Genomic DNA, 16,271 nt, shown 5'->3' on the forward strand with positions numbered 1-16,271 from the left:
CGCCCATGAGGGGTCTGCCAGCTTGCCTCCTACACCGACGGAACCGAGTAGGCCTAGTAGTAATGGACGCTGCTACAGGACTTGTGATCCTGAGTGACTATGATTGTGGCTTTCAGCCCTTGGGACAATTGTATTTTATATGAAAAGTAAATAAATGTATGTTTAAATCCTGAAACTTGGTCTTGTCATATTGGTGGTGTGCAGTTACTCCCCAGGGTGGTTGTTTGTATCAAAGGGGGCGCCGCACAGAAAAACGTGCGCCCTCTACCTGTGACACTTTTGTCACAGCAACGCACATGTGAATAAAATATCACAAAGTTTTTTCTTTGTAATGTGAACTCGTGCTCTTAAACAGCATGCTGACACACTTTTGATGTACAGCTATTTAATTTATTTGAAATGTATTTGATTGCTTGTTTTTAATTGTTTACTTGCTTGATGGGTGCATCCCCCCCCCTGCTTTTCCCTTTGAGGCATGGCCAAAACAATTCTCACGTATTACATGTCTGTGTGTTTTGTGCTGTTTTACGCGTATGTTGAATAGGACTGTTCTCTCACGCACACAGTTTCCTTACCAAACTTCTGTAGTGATATATGATGGCTTTCTGTTAGTAGAAGATCATTGGCTGATGCTTATTATGAACCAGTGTGTGTTCCCCGCATCTGCGCTCTATACAGCTTGTAGTGAAGAGACGGAAGGTTGGAGTCGGCGAGCCGAAGAGCCTACGCACTTAGGCGGCCATAAGAATCCACAATTCCGAACCTGGATGAACAGTGTGGAGAAAAGTTGAAATCAACATTGATCAGGATGCATCTTCTTACCCTTTTCACGATCTCCGCGTTTCATTCGGCATGTTTGGGTAAGAGTTCTTTTTTAAACTGTTTAACGCCAGGGACAGGTGTCGAGGAACAAAATGAAACCGAAACGAACTCTACACCCCCTCGGATCGCATAACGATTTCGATAGTCAAGATTAAAATTTTTACACTCAATGTGTATTTTTAGCCGAGGGACTGTGCGAAACAGTTGTCCGATTATGTTTTGGCAAACAATACAAATTCTTTGCCTTTCGAACTGACTTCGAGGAGCCATTCACCGCGTCTGGATTCGGTAACAGTCGGTGTAGGATACGAAGTTTGTTTGTGACCTTGTAAGGTCTTCGTTTCTTTACGGCTCAAGTATGCTGTTAAAATGTTTGGTTTTCAACATTAGGTTACCCCTCATCAGATAATACGTTGTTGTTGTGAGGCTTATGTGCTTTAACGGCACGCCAGAAGGAGTAGGCGTAGGCTACTATGCACCGCAGACCTCCCCAATGTTCATCTCCACCTGGCGATCCAAAACCAATTCTTCACAAAAGCGGAGCGCACTTGTTTTCGTCCGATTTTGTGTTCTCTTGGTAGCGGACAAAGGTCTGACACATATGTAGGGCATATTGCTTCTGTATTAAACCACTATTGCCAACGCTGAAAGACGTATAGTAGGCCTAACATTTGGGATTCTTCTGCATTAGGCTAAATGACTTGATGAACCATCTCCACTCCCCAAAAGACGTAGCCTATTGTTTTGAATAACTTAATTGATACGTTCATCAAATGGGCTACAATAAAATAGGAATAAGCACTGTAAGCTACTTATTATCAAGTTTGCATGAAGTGTTTTGCATTTGTGTTTTGCATTGTGCATTTCCACTAACCCTAAGTGACTCTGAATTGTAATTAATGTGTCATAGGCTGAATCAAATCAACAACTGTCAGGAAAAAAGCTCAAAACTGCTACCAGAAAACTTTCTGTTATGGCAGCTTGAAGAATTGTAAAAGCCCAACAACGAGGCTACTGTGAACACTTAAAGTGTAAAGTTTATGTTACTAGAGGTGTGCTGACTTTTAAAACAGGGGAAGCCCATGCTACGTGTTCAGGGTTGTAGCCTATCATGCTTTTCTTCAAATGTGTATTTCTGCATAATTCTGCTGCAAGACCTGACCTCAAATACTGAGCATGACGGCCCTCTGAAACATCAAAGAATCCCAAAAAACGCTCCTGAATGTGAGTCTAACAAAAGATGTCACCTGCCAAGCAAAAAAGAGAGCAGCCTGCACTTCACTTATTTCATCAGAGACAGTGGCAGCAGTCGTATTTTGCCAGTGTTTCTGGGAATTCTCTATGGTCCCTTATTATCTGATTCTTGACTGCCAAGACAAGTTATGACATGTCAATCAGGCGATTTCAGAAGAAATCACTTCATTAAGCTATAGGACAACATGTTGTAGTTATGAAACTACATGCAGTATTGGGCATATCTTGTGTTTTGTGAGTTACTATTTATCATCAATATTTATCATTGGAGATGTTTCTGTTACGCCCGAGAATGAGGGAGGCCATCCGGCTTTCTGAATATCTGTGGCTGATGGGGAGGTTCAAAGCTGTGTTGACTGTTCAGTAATTGTAGGCCTATCATTATAGTGTTTGTGTGACAAAAAAGAGAAAAGGGAACGCTTCACTGGGTCATGTATCCAGTTAGTGTAAAAGGGTGCTCATCAAAAAGAACTTGGGCGTCCAAACTTCCATGAAAAGATAAAAAACACTATTTGAGGCACTCCTTGTGAATGGGTCGAAATGCGTAGGCATGTACAGTATTCAATAAAGGCTTTTTAACTTTAGTAAGGAGTGCCTCAAATAGTGTTTTTTTAATCTTTTCATAGTGTTTGTGTGCATGTATGTGTGTGTGTGTGCGTGCGTGCGCGCCTGCCTATATACCTTCTTATATTAGTATAACAGTATGCGACCTCTTGACATACACATTTTAGTATAATATTACAGTAGCTAAGCTGTTCTTCTTTTTAATTTTTCTCATCAAAGCTGATATACAGCTAGAGCCAGAAAGGCATTCCCTGTACTATGTGTACACGGCCCTGTCACAGCCCGTCTCTGCTCCTGGCATCTACGAGTACACTGCCATGGGTTTGCTAGACGACAGGAAGATTGACTACTATAACAGCATCGGCAAGGTCAGGAAACCTCAACAGGACTGGATGAATAAGACAAAGGTTCTTCCTGCCGACTACTGGGAGAAGGGCACCCAATCACGCAAGAGTAAAGAGCAGTGGTTCATACTCGCTCTCAACATCCTTATGGAACGCATGAGGCACAACGCAAGTGGTAAATGTCAACACATCCTGGTGGCATACTCATGTAATTTTATTATGAAAAATAAAAGGGAAAATCCCACTGTTTCTACCACAAGAGCTACTTGTGTAATATTTGTGATTATACATATATAATGCTCGTAGGCGGTGTGATTAATAACACTAGATGTGAGGAGTCATCTATGGAGTGTTGGTGGATACCCTCACTATTGGTGACTTGTCCAATCAGAAATTCTTAAATAACTCGAACGGATCTAACTATTGTATAATATACAGTAAAATGTGATCGTGAAATCAATCAATCAATCAAAAATATTTATATAGCACATTATCATAAATACGTGTTATTCTATGTGCTTCAGAATAGAGAAAAAAGGGGAAAAACTATCCTGTATTATGAGAATAAAGCTGTTTAACTTCCTTTTAAAACAAGATATCTGTTGGGGGAGTTCTAATTTGGACAGGGAGTTGGTTCCAGCATTTTACAGCATAATGACGAAATGCCAGTTCCCCCAACTTAGACCTGACCCTCGGCACAACCAGTAGATGATATTCTGAAGACCTAAGACATCTACAGGGGTTGGACAAAATATCTGAGACACCTGTCGTTTTAGTGTGCAAAGTTTCATGGCTCAAGTGGACTAGCCTGTTGGCCAATCTTTATTAATTGCACATTGCACCAGTAGATTGAAGTGTGAAGGTTCAACTAGCAGGGTAAGAGCACAGTTTTGCTGAAAAATTTGCAATACACACAACATTATGGGGTGACGTATGAGAGCTCAAAAATGAGAAATTCTTGGTGCACGTGTGTAACTGTTGCATCTTTGACCGAGACAGCAAGTCTTTGCGATTTATCAAGAGCCACAGTAATGTCTGAGAGCCAAGGTAATGTCTGCATACCGCCAAGAAGGATGAACCACATCCGGCAGGATTAACTGACATACACTCATTTTGGTTTCCATGCATGTAAATATGCTATAGATGGCCTCAATGGCATATGGTCAAACTGAGAACACCCTACACTACACCTGCATCTTAAATGATGATCAATACAATCAGGAGCAAACACAATTCATATTTTTAAATACCATACATATTACTCAAAACAGCTAACTGACGAGTCATTAACAAATTATAAACGCAGCATGGCTTGGCGAATCAGACCATGCAGATATGAATGGTGAAAATGAAGGGGGGCGCGGGTGGTACCCAAAAGTTAAGTACAAGTGCAGCATCAGGTGTTAAGGCAAAACCTGTGGTAGCAGGAGAACAATGAAGGCCTACTTCATACTAAAAAGCCAACGTATATCAAACCAACGCATCACTTGATCTTAGTACTAGATAAAGATGTACATGGCCATGGGCAGCAAGGACTTATTTGAATAACATAGTTGCATATTTTTTATTCTAATAGTTGCATAGTTGCATATGTTTTATTCTAATCACTCATGTTCTTCTACAGATATCCATTCCCTGATGTGGAGAGTTGGCTGTGAGGCTGTCAAAAGGCCAGATGGTACTCTACAGTTTGTCAAGGGTGTTGATGAATACAGCTACGATGGCAGAGATTTCCTTTCCTTTGATGACAACTCGATGCAGTGGGTGGCACCAGTCAATGCTGCTCTGCAGACGAAACGGACGTGGGACGACGTGCCGATCCTGAACCAGTACACCAAGGGCTACCTGGAGAAGGAGTGCGTGGAGTGGCTGGACAAGTTTCAACCATATGCAGACAAGGAGCTTGCAGAGACCCTAAAAGAGCGTAGGTTGCTTCAGTAGCACCAGTACCATTGTTTTCTTTTAAATGGCATCATTTACATTTCAAAGTCATTGTGATAAATAATTCATGTTTCTGTTTGCCAGATCCTCCAAAGGTTTACCTTTTTGCCAAAAACGGGAGACCTCATGGGAAATACCAGTTGACATGCTTAGCCACAGGTTTCTACCCAAAGGACATGACGATCAGCATCCTGAAGAAGGATTGGCCCGAGAAAGATGGCCACCCAAGCGATGTCTTGCCTAACGGAGACGAAACCCACCAGATCAGAGTGACTTTCCCACTGGAGACGATGGAAATACACATGTATAGATGTAAAGTGGAACACAGGACCCTGCCTGAACCCATTATAGCTGAATGGAAAGAAGGTGACGCTGTCTTTCTAGGCATTGAGTCTTATATGATTTTACGGTTAATTTGCATACATGAATAGTGTGTTTGGTATCATTGTTATTATTAATAGTATTATTATGGCTATTGCTATTATTGTTAATAATAATAATAATAATAATAATAATAATAATAATCTGTCATATTTCTGACATTCGTGAAGAACTTGTAACTGAGGATTCCGGCTCCTCCCTGTCAATTGGAGCCATTGGTGGTGTCATAGCAGTGCTGATGCTCATTGGTGTTGGTCTGGGGATGATCTTTCACATAAAGCAAAAGAAACTCTTCTTTGGTAAGTTCTGCATGGAAATGGGACTGAAGCAAAATGAAAGAAATATTGAATCTATGACTTCCAGTTCTCACTGTTTCAGCTTCTACTTGAAAGCTATTTTACCCCCTACAGAAATAACATTTTCAATCGTTTTTAAATGACAAGTTACATCTAATGAACATATCTAATGGCAAAATTGTACAGACTTGTCACTGGTCAATTTCATGTCTTTCTAGCTCCATTGGTACGAGAGGAGGCAGAACTACATAATGTGCAGTCTCGCATTAGCAGAGAACCGCTCAAAACACACTGAGGAAAACTGCATGAACATTTCAAGGATGATGGAAAAACATTCAATGAACAATACAAAGACACTGAAGAATATTCCATGAACACTTCAGTCCACCATGTCACTTGCACTTTACTCTTCTACACTACTGCACATACGTACCTGGTATATCTATTGATTGAACGTCTGCTGCTGTGAGTTAAACACGTCAGTGGGTGGGACAGAGGACATGTCGAAAGGCGATTGGAACAGAGGTGCTGGCTGAACGCTTTTATTCCAGAGACATGAAGACGACAGGTACCAAAGAAGAACGAGAGGAGGAAGAGGGCAAGCTCGAGAGGAGGCGGCCGCGGTTGGGAGAAGGTACCGGAGGGGGGACACCCAGGCACTGACGCCGACGACAGCGGAAGAAGATCCTAAGGATCAAGGCTGCGTCCTGCAGCCCCACAGAGGGAGCGAGACCGCATCTTGCCAATGGTGGTCTGCGACCGGAGTGCACGGTGGAGACGCGACGCCACATGGAACACTGCGTTGCCTGGTCCCTGTGGATTACTACTTCCCCCCTCTCGGACATGCACGCTAGACTATTATGACAGTGTTATATTGAGATTGGCGTGATTTATACCAGGAGCTGGAAAAATATTGCATTACAGGACATAGAAACGTTGCAATTGTTGCCTCATGGACTTTGAACTCTTTGTACCTTTTGGGTTGACTGTGGGGAATGGGGATGGACTAGTGGAATAGTAGCAATTGGATCGTCTGAACTGAACAGATGTATTTTAGTAATAATGGTTAAAGTAGACCAAATATTGCTCAATTGAAGCTCCTTTTGTGCCTTGACGTGTTTTCCCATGTAGGCCTACAGTTATTCCTCAGGGTGGTGATTGTCACCAGGGGGTGTCACCAGAAGCCCCCATGCTGTGACTCAGGGGGTCAGGATTTGGCTGATTAGCTTCGCCGATTAGCAAGGCACTTCCTCGTCGCAATTCTCAAAAAAATTCTGATTTCTGACGCCACTTAGCTCAAAGAGGGTGGATGCGATTGGTGGGTGCGCGATGGGCACACATACCTGTTCTGTAGGCACCTCCATGCATCCAATGCCAGTCTTCCATATATTTCTTTTAGGTCAGTCATTAACGTGGCACGTAATTGGCTGAGTAAACTGGCGGCGGAAACGACTCCATCTTTGAAGCTGAAAAATTCGTTCAATTTTGGCTGAATTCACTAGCCTAGCATTTCCCATTGAAATGACTGGAGGAGGGACTTATTCACTCTCTCCAGTTCTTATACTACCTCCATGGTGACTCTACAAAAAAAATGAAAAAGGTTGGGAACCACTGGCATAGAATACTGGCGTTCTAAACCCTTTTTCTACAGGGACCCATATTTTTACCATTTTAAGCTTTGGTGACCCAACCACGCGAGCGCCCGCACGAGAGGGAGTTACATGATTCTCTGTTTCTTGCGAAAACTCATTCGTTATCATTTTATTCCTCAATTTGTCTTTGGTCAAATATATAATAAATGTTTAATGTATCACTTACATTTTGTTGCTTCTCAACATTAGTTTAAATGCCTTGTCATTTATTCAACATGGGATACTGTATATATGGTGTTAGAATTAAACCCCTTAAAATCAAGAGGGCTTCGAGACCCACTGTGGGCCTTTGGCGACCCATAGGTTGGGAACCACTGTTCTATGCCAATGTGTTAACTATTGGTGTTTTGAATGGTGCTTCTAAATGTATGCATTATTTTCTTGTATTTTATTTTTTTGTGATATGGTTGTGACCACATTCAAGACTGCAGGTGCAGGGCAAAAGGTCAGAATACTATGAAGATGTTACTTTTTTGTTTGTTTTACATAAATTGTTTGCAGTGTAAATGTTACCTTTCCCAACTTTTTCTAATCTTCTGTTTTCCCATTTTGGTGAGTCTGCGGCTGACAAGAGTGGCACCCGGTGTAGTCTTCAGCTGTTTTAGCCCATCTGCCTTTAAAATAAAAAAAATTCTATTCTTACATTTTGAACCGAAAATAATAATTTTCCTAAGTAGAAGGATTCTATTTTGTATGCCTTCTGCCTCTGCCAGGTTACCATGGTATTTGAGGTACATTTTTAAAATGGTGGGTATAACCAAACCAAACCACTCCACAACCAAATATTAACCAAATCGTAACTCATACAAATAACCACACACTTGGATTTAAAAATGTTTTGTGAGCTATGTGTAGTTTCCTATGGACAAATCTCAGAGACCTGCATGTTGTCGCATCAGGCCCCATATTTAAAAGTAAACATGATCAAGATGATAGAAAATATTTGATTAAAAAGAAATCAAGACTATGTTTTACCAGTGGGCAGCAGCTCATCCTCTTGATTTTAAACATGGGAGCGGCCGGCCCCCAATTATGTTCCTGTCCTGTCTTGAGTACAGTCTCCTCGTACACATCTTGGAGTGTATTGGGTAACGCCAAAGACATCATATAGAACGGTATTATACACTCACCGGCCACTTCATTAGGAACACCTCTCTACTGCTGGGTTGGACCCCCTTTTGCCTTCAGAACTGCCTGAACTGCCTACAACAAAACTCGGGTAGGCTGTGGAATTCCAACAAAGATAAATTGGTACTAATTGGCCCAAATTATGCTAAGAAAATGTCTTTATGCCATTATATTCCCAGCCTAAAATGTTGATGTAAAGCAGGGTTGACCCATGTTTTCATGCTGTTGATGCCAAATTCTACCTGAGTGTTGCAGTAGCTATCAAGACCAGGCAACATTTGTCCGATCTTCTAGTGCCGTTTACTGTATGGTGAGCCTGTGTACATTGTTGCCTCTTTTTCGTGTTCTTAGCTGACTGGAGTGGTACCAAATGTGGTTTTCTGNAGCTGTAGCCCATTTGCCTCAAGATTTGATGTGCTGTTTAATCAGGGATTCTCTTCTGCATACCTCGGTTGTAATGAGTGTTATTTTTTTTACTTAATGTTGCTTTTGTATCAACTCAAATCAGTACGCCTATTCTCCTCTGACCTCTGCCATCAACAAGTCATTTTTGCCCACAGAATCGCTGTTCACTGCTTTTTTTTCTTTTTCTTATAATTCTTTGTAAACACTAGAGATGGTTGTGTGTGAATATCCCAGTAGATCTGTCTTTTCTGAAATACTCAAATCAAGCCCTTCGGCACCCACAGCCATGCCATGTTAAAAGTCATTTAAATAACCTTTCTTCCCCATTATAATGCTTGGTTTGAACTCTATCAGATCATCTCGGCCATGTCTACATGCACAAATGCATCGATCAGAAATTTGCATCAATGAACAGTTGTAACAGGTGTTCCTAATGTAGTGGCCGGTGAGTGTATAATCTATATGATGTCTATGGGTAACACTCCCTCACCACTTAGCTTTCAATGCAGAACAAGCAAAGGCTTCTATCAAGAAGTACCCATGACTCTGACAACATGCTATTCTGTTGATTTGGGCAGGCTTAATTGCCCATGGGGACCCGGGTTTGAGTCCTGCCTGTGCTGATTCCCGGCCCCGCCCCCATCACTTCCTCCCTGCCATTTCCTGTTTACTCTTAAACTGTCCTGTCAAAGTAAAAGTATACAAATCAAATCTTACAACAACAAAATACATCAAACAACAAAAAAGAGAGACAAGCACACGAGGGTCTTTTGACATGAAGCAGCTCATGATCTCTGTCTTTTTCTGTCTATAGGCCCATATTGAAACACTGAGGATTAATATTCCTCAAAAGCCCACCCTGTGCCTGTGTGTGTGTTTGTGTGTGTGTTCGATTTTGGTGATGATGCTCTGGACTGGAGACTTGGATGCACTGAAGGACTAGACAGCCATTGTGGAACACGTGTGAAAGTTTATTTTGGACCGGAGTTTAGCATTATATCGTAAAAAATATATAACTTAAAAATGTAAGAAGATAACTATTTGTTATTATTGCAGGTTATTGTTTCAGCTTCATAATGAGAAAATTGTTTTCCTAAGTAGGCCTGTTTTTTATTTATTTTTTCCCTAAAAGGTGAATATTTTAACAAACACATTTTCATATTGGGCTATTATATACTTCTATTTTATTTGCAGCAAAGTGTAGCCTAACATAGTGTACTTATATCAAAACATATGGCACAGTTTGGTTCACAGATGCAATACATACGTATACTGTTACATAGTAGGCCTAGCCTATATGTTATGCGTTTTTTCATAATGTGTTTATAGGCCCACACAAATCTAATCTAATAACAATGGTGGTTAGCCTCTTCAAATTGCCTACTTGGCACTTCATTGGGAAGTCAAATTTAAGTCACACACTACAAGTGATGTCAACTAAGTCCTGAATAAAAAGATGAATCTTCTCCAGTTGCTTTACACTGTCCTCGAGTGGCACGGCATCCTCGTCTCCAGTCGCTGCACGGTCGGTGTGGAACAGGTTCAAAATGCCACTTCAGAGATAAGCATAGGACGGTCTTTAAACATGAAACAGCACATGATCTCTGTCTTTTACATGATCTCTGTCTTTCACATGATCTCTGCCTTTCACATGTTGCTTTTGTCCTTTCCTAAGTAGTCATTTAAGGTGAATATTTCACAAACACATTTTCATATTAGGCTATACTTCTATTTCATTTGCAGCAAGGCGTAGCCTAACACGACCTTCTTACATCAACATTTTTGGCACATTTTGGTTTACAGATGCAATAGCCTACATACTACGTATATGGTCACATATAGTAGACCTATATGTTAATGCGCTGTTTCATAATATGTCTGTCTACTATAGGCCCACAGAAGTCTAATCTAATTGCACAATGGTGGTTAGCCTCTCCAAATAGGCCCTTCTTGTGGGAAGTCAGATTAAAATCACACACTACTACTAGTGATGTCGACTAAGTCCTGAATAAAAAGATGAATCTTCTCCAGTTGCTTTATGCTGTCCTCTAATGGCACATCATCGTCATCTCCAGTCGCTGCACGGCGGTGTGGAACAGGTTCAAAATGCCAAACTTCACTTGACCCAGCATCAGAGTCTCCCTGGCCGCTGTGGACTGGATGCTGTTCCAGGCGTACTCCAGCTTGCCGCCGCGGGAAAAGACGGCGTCCAGTTCGGTCTGCAGTTTGGACAGCGCGTTGTTCAGCTGCAGCAGGAGGGAGCTCTGGTGACTGACGTAGCGCCTCAGCTCGACGTGTTGTCGCTCCGCTTGGCTGTCTGCTCGCGTCCCTTGCTCCAGCAACTGGTCCCGAGTGGCCAGAAGGGTGTCGAAGCGAGCAATTACCTGTTAGCGATGCAAACGATTCATCGATTAATCGACTTTAATCAATCAATGCGTTCATCGATTAAAAAAACATTAATCACAATGAATTAATCGACACTTCAACTGACAAGAGACCCAGGTGAAATGGACATGGCAAGAGTGTGTGTGTGAAGAGGGGTGTGGGAATATTTTAATCACCTCTGGATTAAAGAATTGAAATATAATTAATTTAAATTAAGGTTTTTTTTTCTAGAAACATTGAGATTTCAGGGGGAAAACGCCGCTTATCAATTAATCATAAGTCGATCGATAAGGCTATCAACTAATTAATTACAAATAAATATAAATTAACTACGAATTAATCGATAATTTGCATCCCTATTACCTGTCAAGTCAAGTCAAGTCAGCTTTTATTGTCACTGTCTTCATATGCACAAATCATAGGCCGACAAGGAAAATGAAATCACGTTTTCTCTCTATGGCCTACCATGCCAAGACATAGCCTAGACATACACAAACCTGACATGAAGTGCAAGACAGGACAGGTAACAGCAGGGGCGAATTAAGAAATTATGGCCCCCTGGGCCAGACTTCCACGCATGTGATGCTATGCTGAGATTACTACCCATCAGTCATGACTGACAGCCCAAAGGCATAATTTTGAATGCCGAATCCACCAAACAGTAGGTAGGCCTACACACAACACAAGTCGTTTTTAGCAACCACAATCAATGGTAGCACATGAACTCAAATAATTGGAAAGATGATTATTGCAAAGGAGGTGGTTTTGAAGACCAGCTTGGGTTGTGGCCATGGGGCCAAGTCAGTCCTGGCCCCTTGGGCCCCCCTACGATCAGACCTGGCTTGGCCTATAGGGACTATACCACTTCATATTGGCTGGCACATAAAGCACCTTGGAAAGATGCATTAATCCACCCCTGACTGGTAACAATAAGTGAATAACACTAAGTACAGTAGGCTACAAATGAGCATTTAACATTGAACATGTAATATGTAACATGTAGACAGAAGATAGGCCTAAGATTAAAAAAAGAATGTAGACATTACAATAATAAGACAATAATAACAGTGACAGTGGCAATAGTAAATAATAATAATAGTTATATTTTTTTTAAAGTAGCAGATTGGAGTAGCGGCATTATACCTGGGCGATGTCCTCGAATTTTTTTGACATGTGCGTAAGTTTCGTTAGAAACGCATGATACACGGTTGACTTTGTTACTCTGCAACTAAGTTTCTCTCTTCTGGAAAGCAAGGTGCGGTACTCTCTTTTCAAATCGTCTAGTTCTTGTTCTTTCTGGGCGACCATCACTTTTTGCAAGTCAGCTTTTTTCTTGCCTCGGGATCTTTTCGCGTCGTTTTCTGTGATGAACTTGTCGAATTTGAACAGTGCCTCCTTTGCCTTCCCTTCGTTGTTACTCAGCTTGTCTCGCCTTTGCCTAATTTGTTCGCAGGCTACCTTGAATTCGTTGCGCTTGGACTGCAAGGACGCATCCACGGCATCTATTTCTTGTCTTTTGTCCAGAAATCTCATGGCGTTGCTCGTCAAGCTCTGCTTATGCACCGGTAAATCCAAAATGCTCTCCTCGAAAACCTGTCTGAAATAATCATCCAGTTGACTTTGAGCCATTTTCGAGCAATCCGAGAGAAGTTCTCCCCAAAACAGTTCACTCAATTGTTTGGTTTCTGGTTACTAAAGTAACAGGAGTGAGTAAAACACTCAACGGCGCCCTCCTGTGGTAGTTAAAACGACAAGTGAATGTGAAAGTTCATATTGTATGTCAGGGTCATATGTTCATTGTAGTGGCCTGTGCGGAAAAAAAACCCATAATAAACACATAAAAGCCATTCATTCACGTTGAAGTTGAGGCGCATAAAGGGCAGTGTTGGTCACTTCTGAAATACACACGAACCTACTACCGGGAGAGTGCATTACATCTCTTTAGTTTTCTGTTATTCATGCAAGGCATTTGCCTGATTTTCATAGACTTCAGATCACTACAGCTGTGTGTAGCTTAAGCGTTGCATCACCAGTAGGGCGGAGCCCGGCATCCAAAAATGGCCCATTGAAATAGTCTGTTAAACATTTTTATTGATCTTTTCGCCAGCCTATTATTTGGAGTACCCTGCCTTTTATTGTTAGAAAGCCAAAACGCAGTGACAGCCTTGGGTTTATTTTGCTTTTGCGTTGTGTTCAGTGAAAGCTTTGGGTTTATTTTGCCTTTGCAAGTGTTCAGTGAAAGCCTTGGGTTTATTTTGCTTTTGCGTTGTGTTCAGTGAAAGCTTTGGGTTTATTTTGCTTTTGTCACAGTCACAGAAATGCACAAGTGAATAAAATGTCACCAAGCTTTTTTTTCTTTGAAATGTGTGTTTCTATCTTGCCAAACAGCATGCTGACACACTTTGAATGTACAGCTATACATTGGTTTATTCGAGTGTGTATTTGAGCGCTTGTTTTAATTGTTTGCTTGCTTGCTGGGTGCATTAAGCTGAATAGAATTTCGATTCCATTTCCCCTGCCCACTTTCCCATTTGACACCCAGGCAGGACTTTTAAAAAATCGCACGTATTTCACACGGCTCTGTGCTTAGAGCTATTTTACGCATAGGGTAAACGGTGTTCTTTCCCACATCAGTTTTGCAACCAAACCTCTATGGGTACATTTCACATAGTAATAAGCGATGGCTTCTCTTGGTAGAAGATCATTGGCTGACGCTTATTATGAACCAGTATGTTTCCCCGCATCTGCGCTCTATACAGCTTGAAGAGACGGAAGGTTTCCTGGAGTCGGCGAGGCCAAGGGCCTACGCATTTACGCGGGCAGTCAAAATCCGCAATTTCGAGCCATAAAGTGTGGAGAACAGTTGAGATCAACATTGATCAGTATGTCTCGTGTAACTCTTTTCACGATCTCCACGTTTCTCCTGGCATGTTTGGGTAAGAATTATTTTTTTAAACTGTTTAACGCCAGCGGAGCAAAGCGAAACCGAAACTTAACAACCACTGATCGCAAAACGATTTCGGTTGGCATATACTAGATAATATTTTTTTACACTTAATGTGTACTTTTAGCCGAAGAACTATGCGAAACAGTAGTCCGATTATGTTTTGGCAAACGATATTTGAAGATGTTGCCTTTCGAGATTATTTCCCGGACAAAGCGTTTTCACCACGTCTTCTCGGTAACAGTCGGTGTGTAAGCTATAGGCCCTAGTACGAAGTGTTTTTGTGACCTTGTAAGGTCCTAGTTCCTTTAGGACCGAAGTATTAAAAATGCCAGTGTGGTTTATACGTGGCCCCTCATCAGTTAATACGTTGTGTTGTGAGGCTTGTCTGTGCGTAAACAGCACGCCAAATGGCGAGTACGCACTTCTGGCCTTGTCACTTGTCTGGAGCGGAACGCCCTTGTTGCGTCGTCCGAGTTTGTGTTTTCTTTGTAGCGGACTCAGGTCTGAAACTGCTTCTGTATTGAAACACTGTATCGCCAAGCAGCTATAAAGAACGCATAGTAAAATGTGTGATTTATCTGCATTAAACGACTCGATGAACTAGCTCCGCTCTCCAAAAAACTATGCATTGTTTTGAAGAACTTCATGAAGTACATTCCTCAAATTGTCTGCACCAAAAAGAGGAATTACCCTTATCATCCAGCTGATAAGAGTCACTATATGAAGGGTAATTAATGTTGAACAAAGTATCATAGTGAATCAAATAGACAACTGTCAGGAACATGTTAAAATAGTAAACATTCCCCAAACTGCTACCAGAAATCTTTCAGTAATGGCAGCTTGAATTGTAAAAGCCTAAAGAATAACGAGACTATACTGGCAACACTTTAGAACGTGTACAATTTGTATTATTTTACCACATTTTATGTATGTTGTCACTAAAACCAGAGCATAGATGAATAGAGGTATCATGTGGAGGTTCAACTTTTGTTTATTTGTTACTGTGCTGTGGTGACCCACTGTTCCGTAAAGTACACCATTAGTGTGTGTGTGTGTGTGTGTGTGTGTGTGTGTGTGTGTGTGTGTGTGTGTGTCACCAGCCAAAATGGTTAGTACGTAGATGTTAATCTTACTAGCCAAACAGATAGTACTCACTAGTGGGTCAAAGTGGCTAGTAATTGGGTCTTTCCTACCAGCCAAACAGAAAATTAATCAGCGTTTGGCTGGTGTTAATTTAGAGCCTTGTATATATTACTATAACAATATGACAAACATTTTACTATAATATTACAGTAGCTATTAAGCTGTTGATTCTTTTTCATTTTCTCCTCAAAGCTGATATACAGGTAGAGCCAGGAAGGCACTCCCTGTACTATGTGTACACTGCCCTGTCACAGCCCGTCTCTGCTCCTGGCATCTACGAGTTCACTGCCATGGGACTACTAGACGACAGGAAGATTGACTACTACAACAGCGAAAAGAAGGTCAAGGTACCTGAACAGGATTGGATGAAAGCAAAGCTTCCGGCAGACTACTGGGAGAAGGGCACCGCATCCCGCAAGAGTAAAGAGCAGTGGTTCAAAGTCAACGTCAACATCCTGATGGAACGGATGAGACACAACACAAGTGGTAAATGTCAAAATATCTTAGTGGCACATTTATGTAATTTTATTATGAAAAATAAAATGGAAACGTCCCATTGTTTCTAGTACTATTCCGATTTGTGTTACTTTTCGGATATAGACCTTTGGTAAAATGTGATAGTGAGGTGTAATGAACAGCAGACATTTGGGGGGGGCAGGTGGCGAAGGGGGGGTGGGGAGAGGGCTTCCGGTTGCTTTATTAGGCTAGAGAGGCTATAGTATGTATTACACTGGGGCATTACTGTCATATGCTTTTGATCGTGACGCATTTGTAGATTATCATGTCAACATGGACCACAGTTAATTGTGACAAAAAAAAAAATCAAAAAGGACACTTTTTGTCCAGTAGGTCAAAGTGGCAGGTCGGTGCTTTAGCAACACCTGTTCCCTATCTGTGCACAAATATGAGGAGAACAATGTACGTCATACTAAAAAAGCGGTAACACTTTACTTGACGCCGGTGTAATAAGCATGTCATTACAGTGTCATGACACAGTCATAGAGAAGTC

The 16,271-nt window shown here is 41.5% G+C and overlaps 2 protein-coding genes across 2 annotated transcripts in view; one reads left to right on the forward strand and one right to left on the reverse strand.

Annotated features, from left to right (window-relative positions):
• LOC134436081 (uncharacterized) overlaps positions 1–16,271 on the forward strand; it is a 50,918-nt gene that overhangs the window by 498 nt on the left and 34,149 nt on the right. The window contains exons 2-7 of the mRNA XM_063185107.1: positions 2,860–3,159; positions 4,609–4,908; positions 5,010–5,299; positions 10,863–11,173; positions 13,939–14,108; positions 15,455–15,748. Coding sequence (XP_063041177.1) covers positions 2,860–3,159; positions 4,609–4,908; positions 5,010–5,299; positions 10,863–11,173; positions 13,939–14,108; positions 15,455–15,748 — 1,665 coding nt within the window. The remainder of the gene's footprint in view (positions 1–2,859; positions 3,160–4,608; positions 4,909–5,009; positions 5,300–10,862; positions 11,174–13,938; positions 14,109–15,454; positions 15,749–16,271) is intronic.
• Positions 10,777–12,890, reverse strand: LOC134436719 (coiled-coil domain-containing protein 42 homolog). The gene is made up of 2 exons (XM_063186062.1): positions 12,316–12,890; positions 10,777–11,171 (listed from the first exon to the last, which is right to left on the reverse strand). The coding sequence occupies exons 1-2, from the start codon at positions 12,799–12,801 to the stop codon at positions 10,836–10,838; spliced, it is 822 nt and encodes a 273-aa protein (XP_063042132.1). The 5' UTR covers positions 12,802–12,890; the 3' UTR covers positions 10,777–10,835.

This window comes from Engraulis encrasicolus, chromosome 20 (assembly GCF_034702125.1).
Source record: "Engraulis encrasicolus isolate BLACKSEA-1 chromosome 20, IST_EnEncr_1.0, whole genome shotgun sequence".
In the NCBI taxonomy this organism is placed as follows: Eukaryota; Metazoa; Chordata; class Actinopteri; order Clupeiformes; family Engraulidae; genus Engraulis; species Engraulis encrasicolus.

Bases quoted from the DNA above. Each gene is read 5' to 3' on its own strand.
- LOC134436719 (XM_063186062.1), bottom strand. From the start codon at position 12,801: ATGGCTCAAAGTCAACTGGATGATTATTTCAGACAGGTTTTCGAGGAG. The intron at 11,172-12,315 runs GTATAATGCCGC...CATCGCTAACAG, and splicing joins AATTCGAGGACATCGCCCAG to GTAATTGCTCGCTTCGACAC.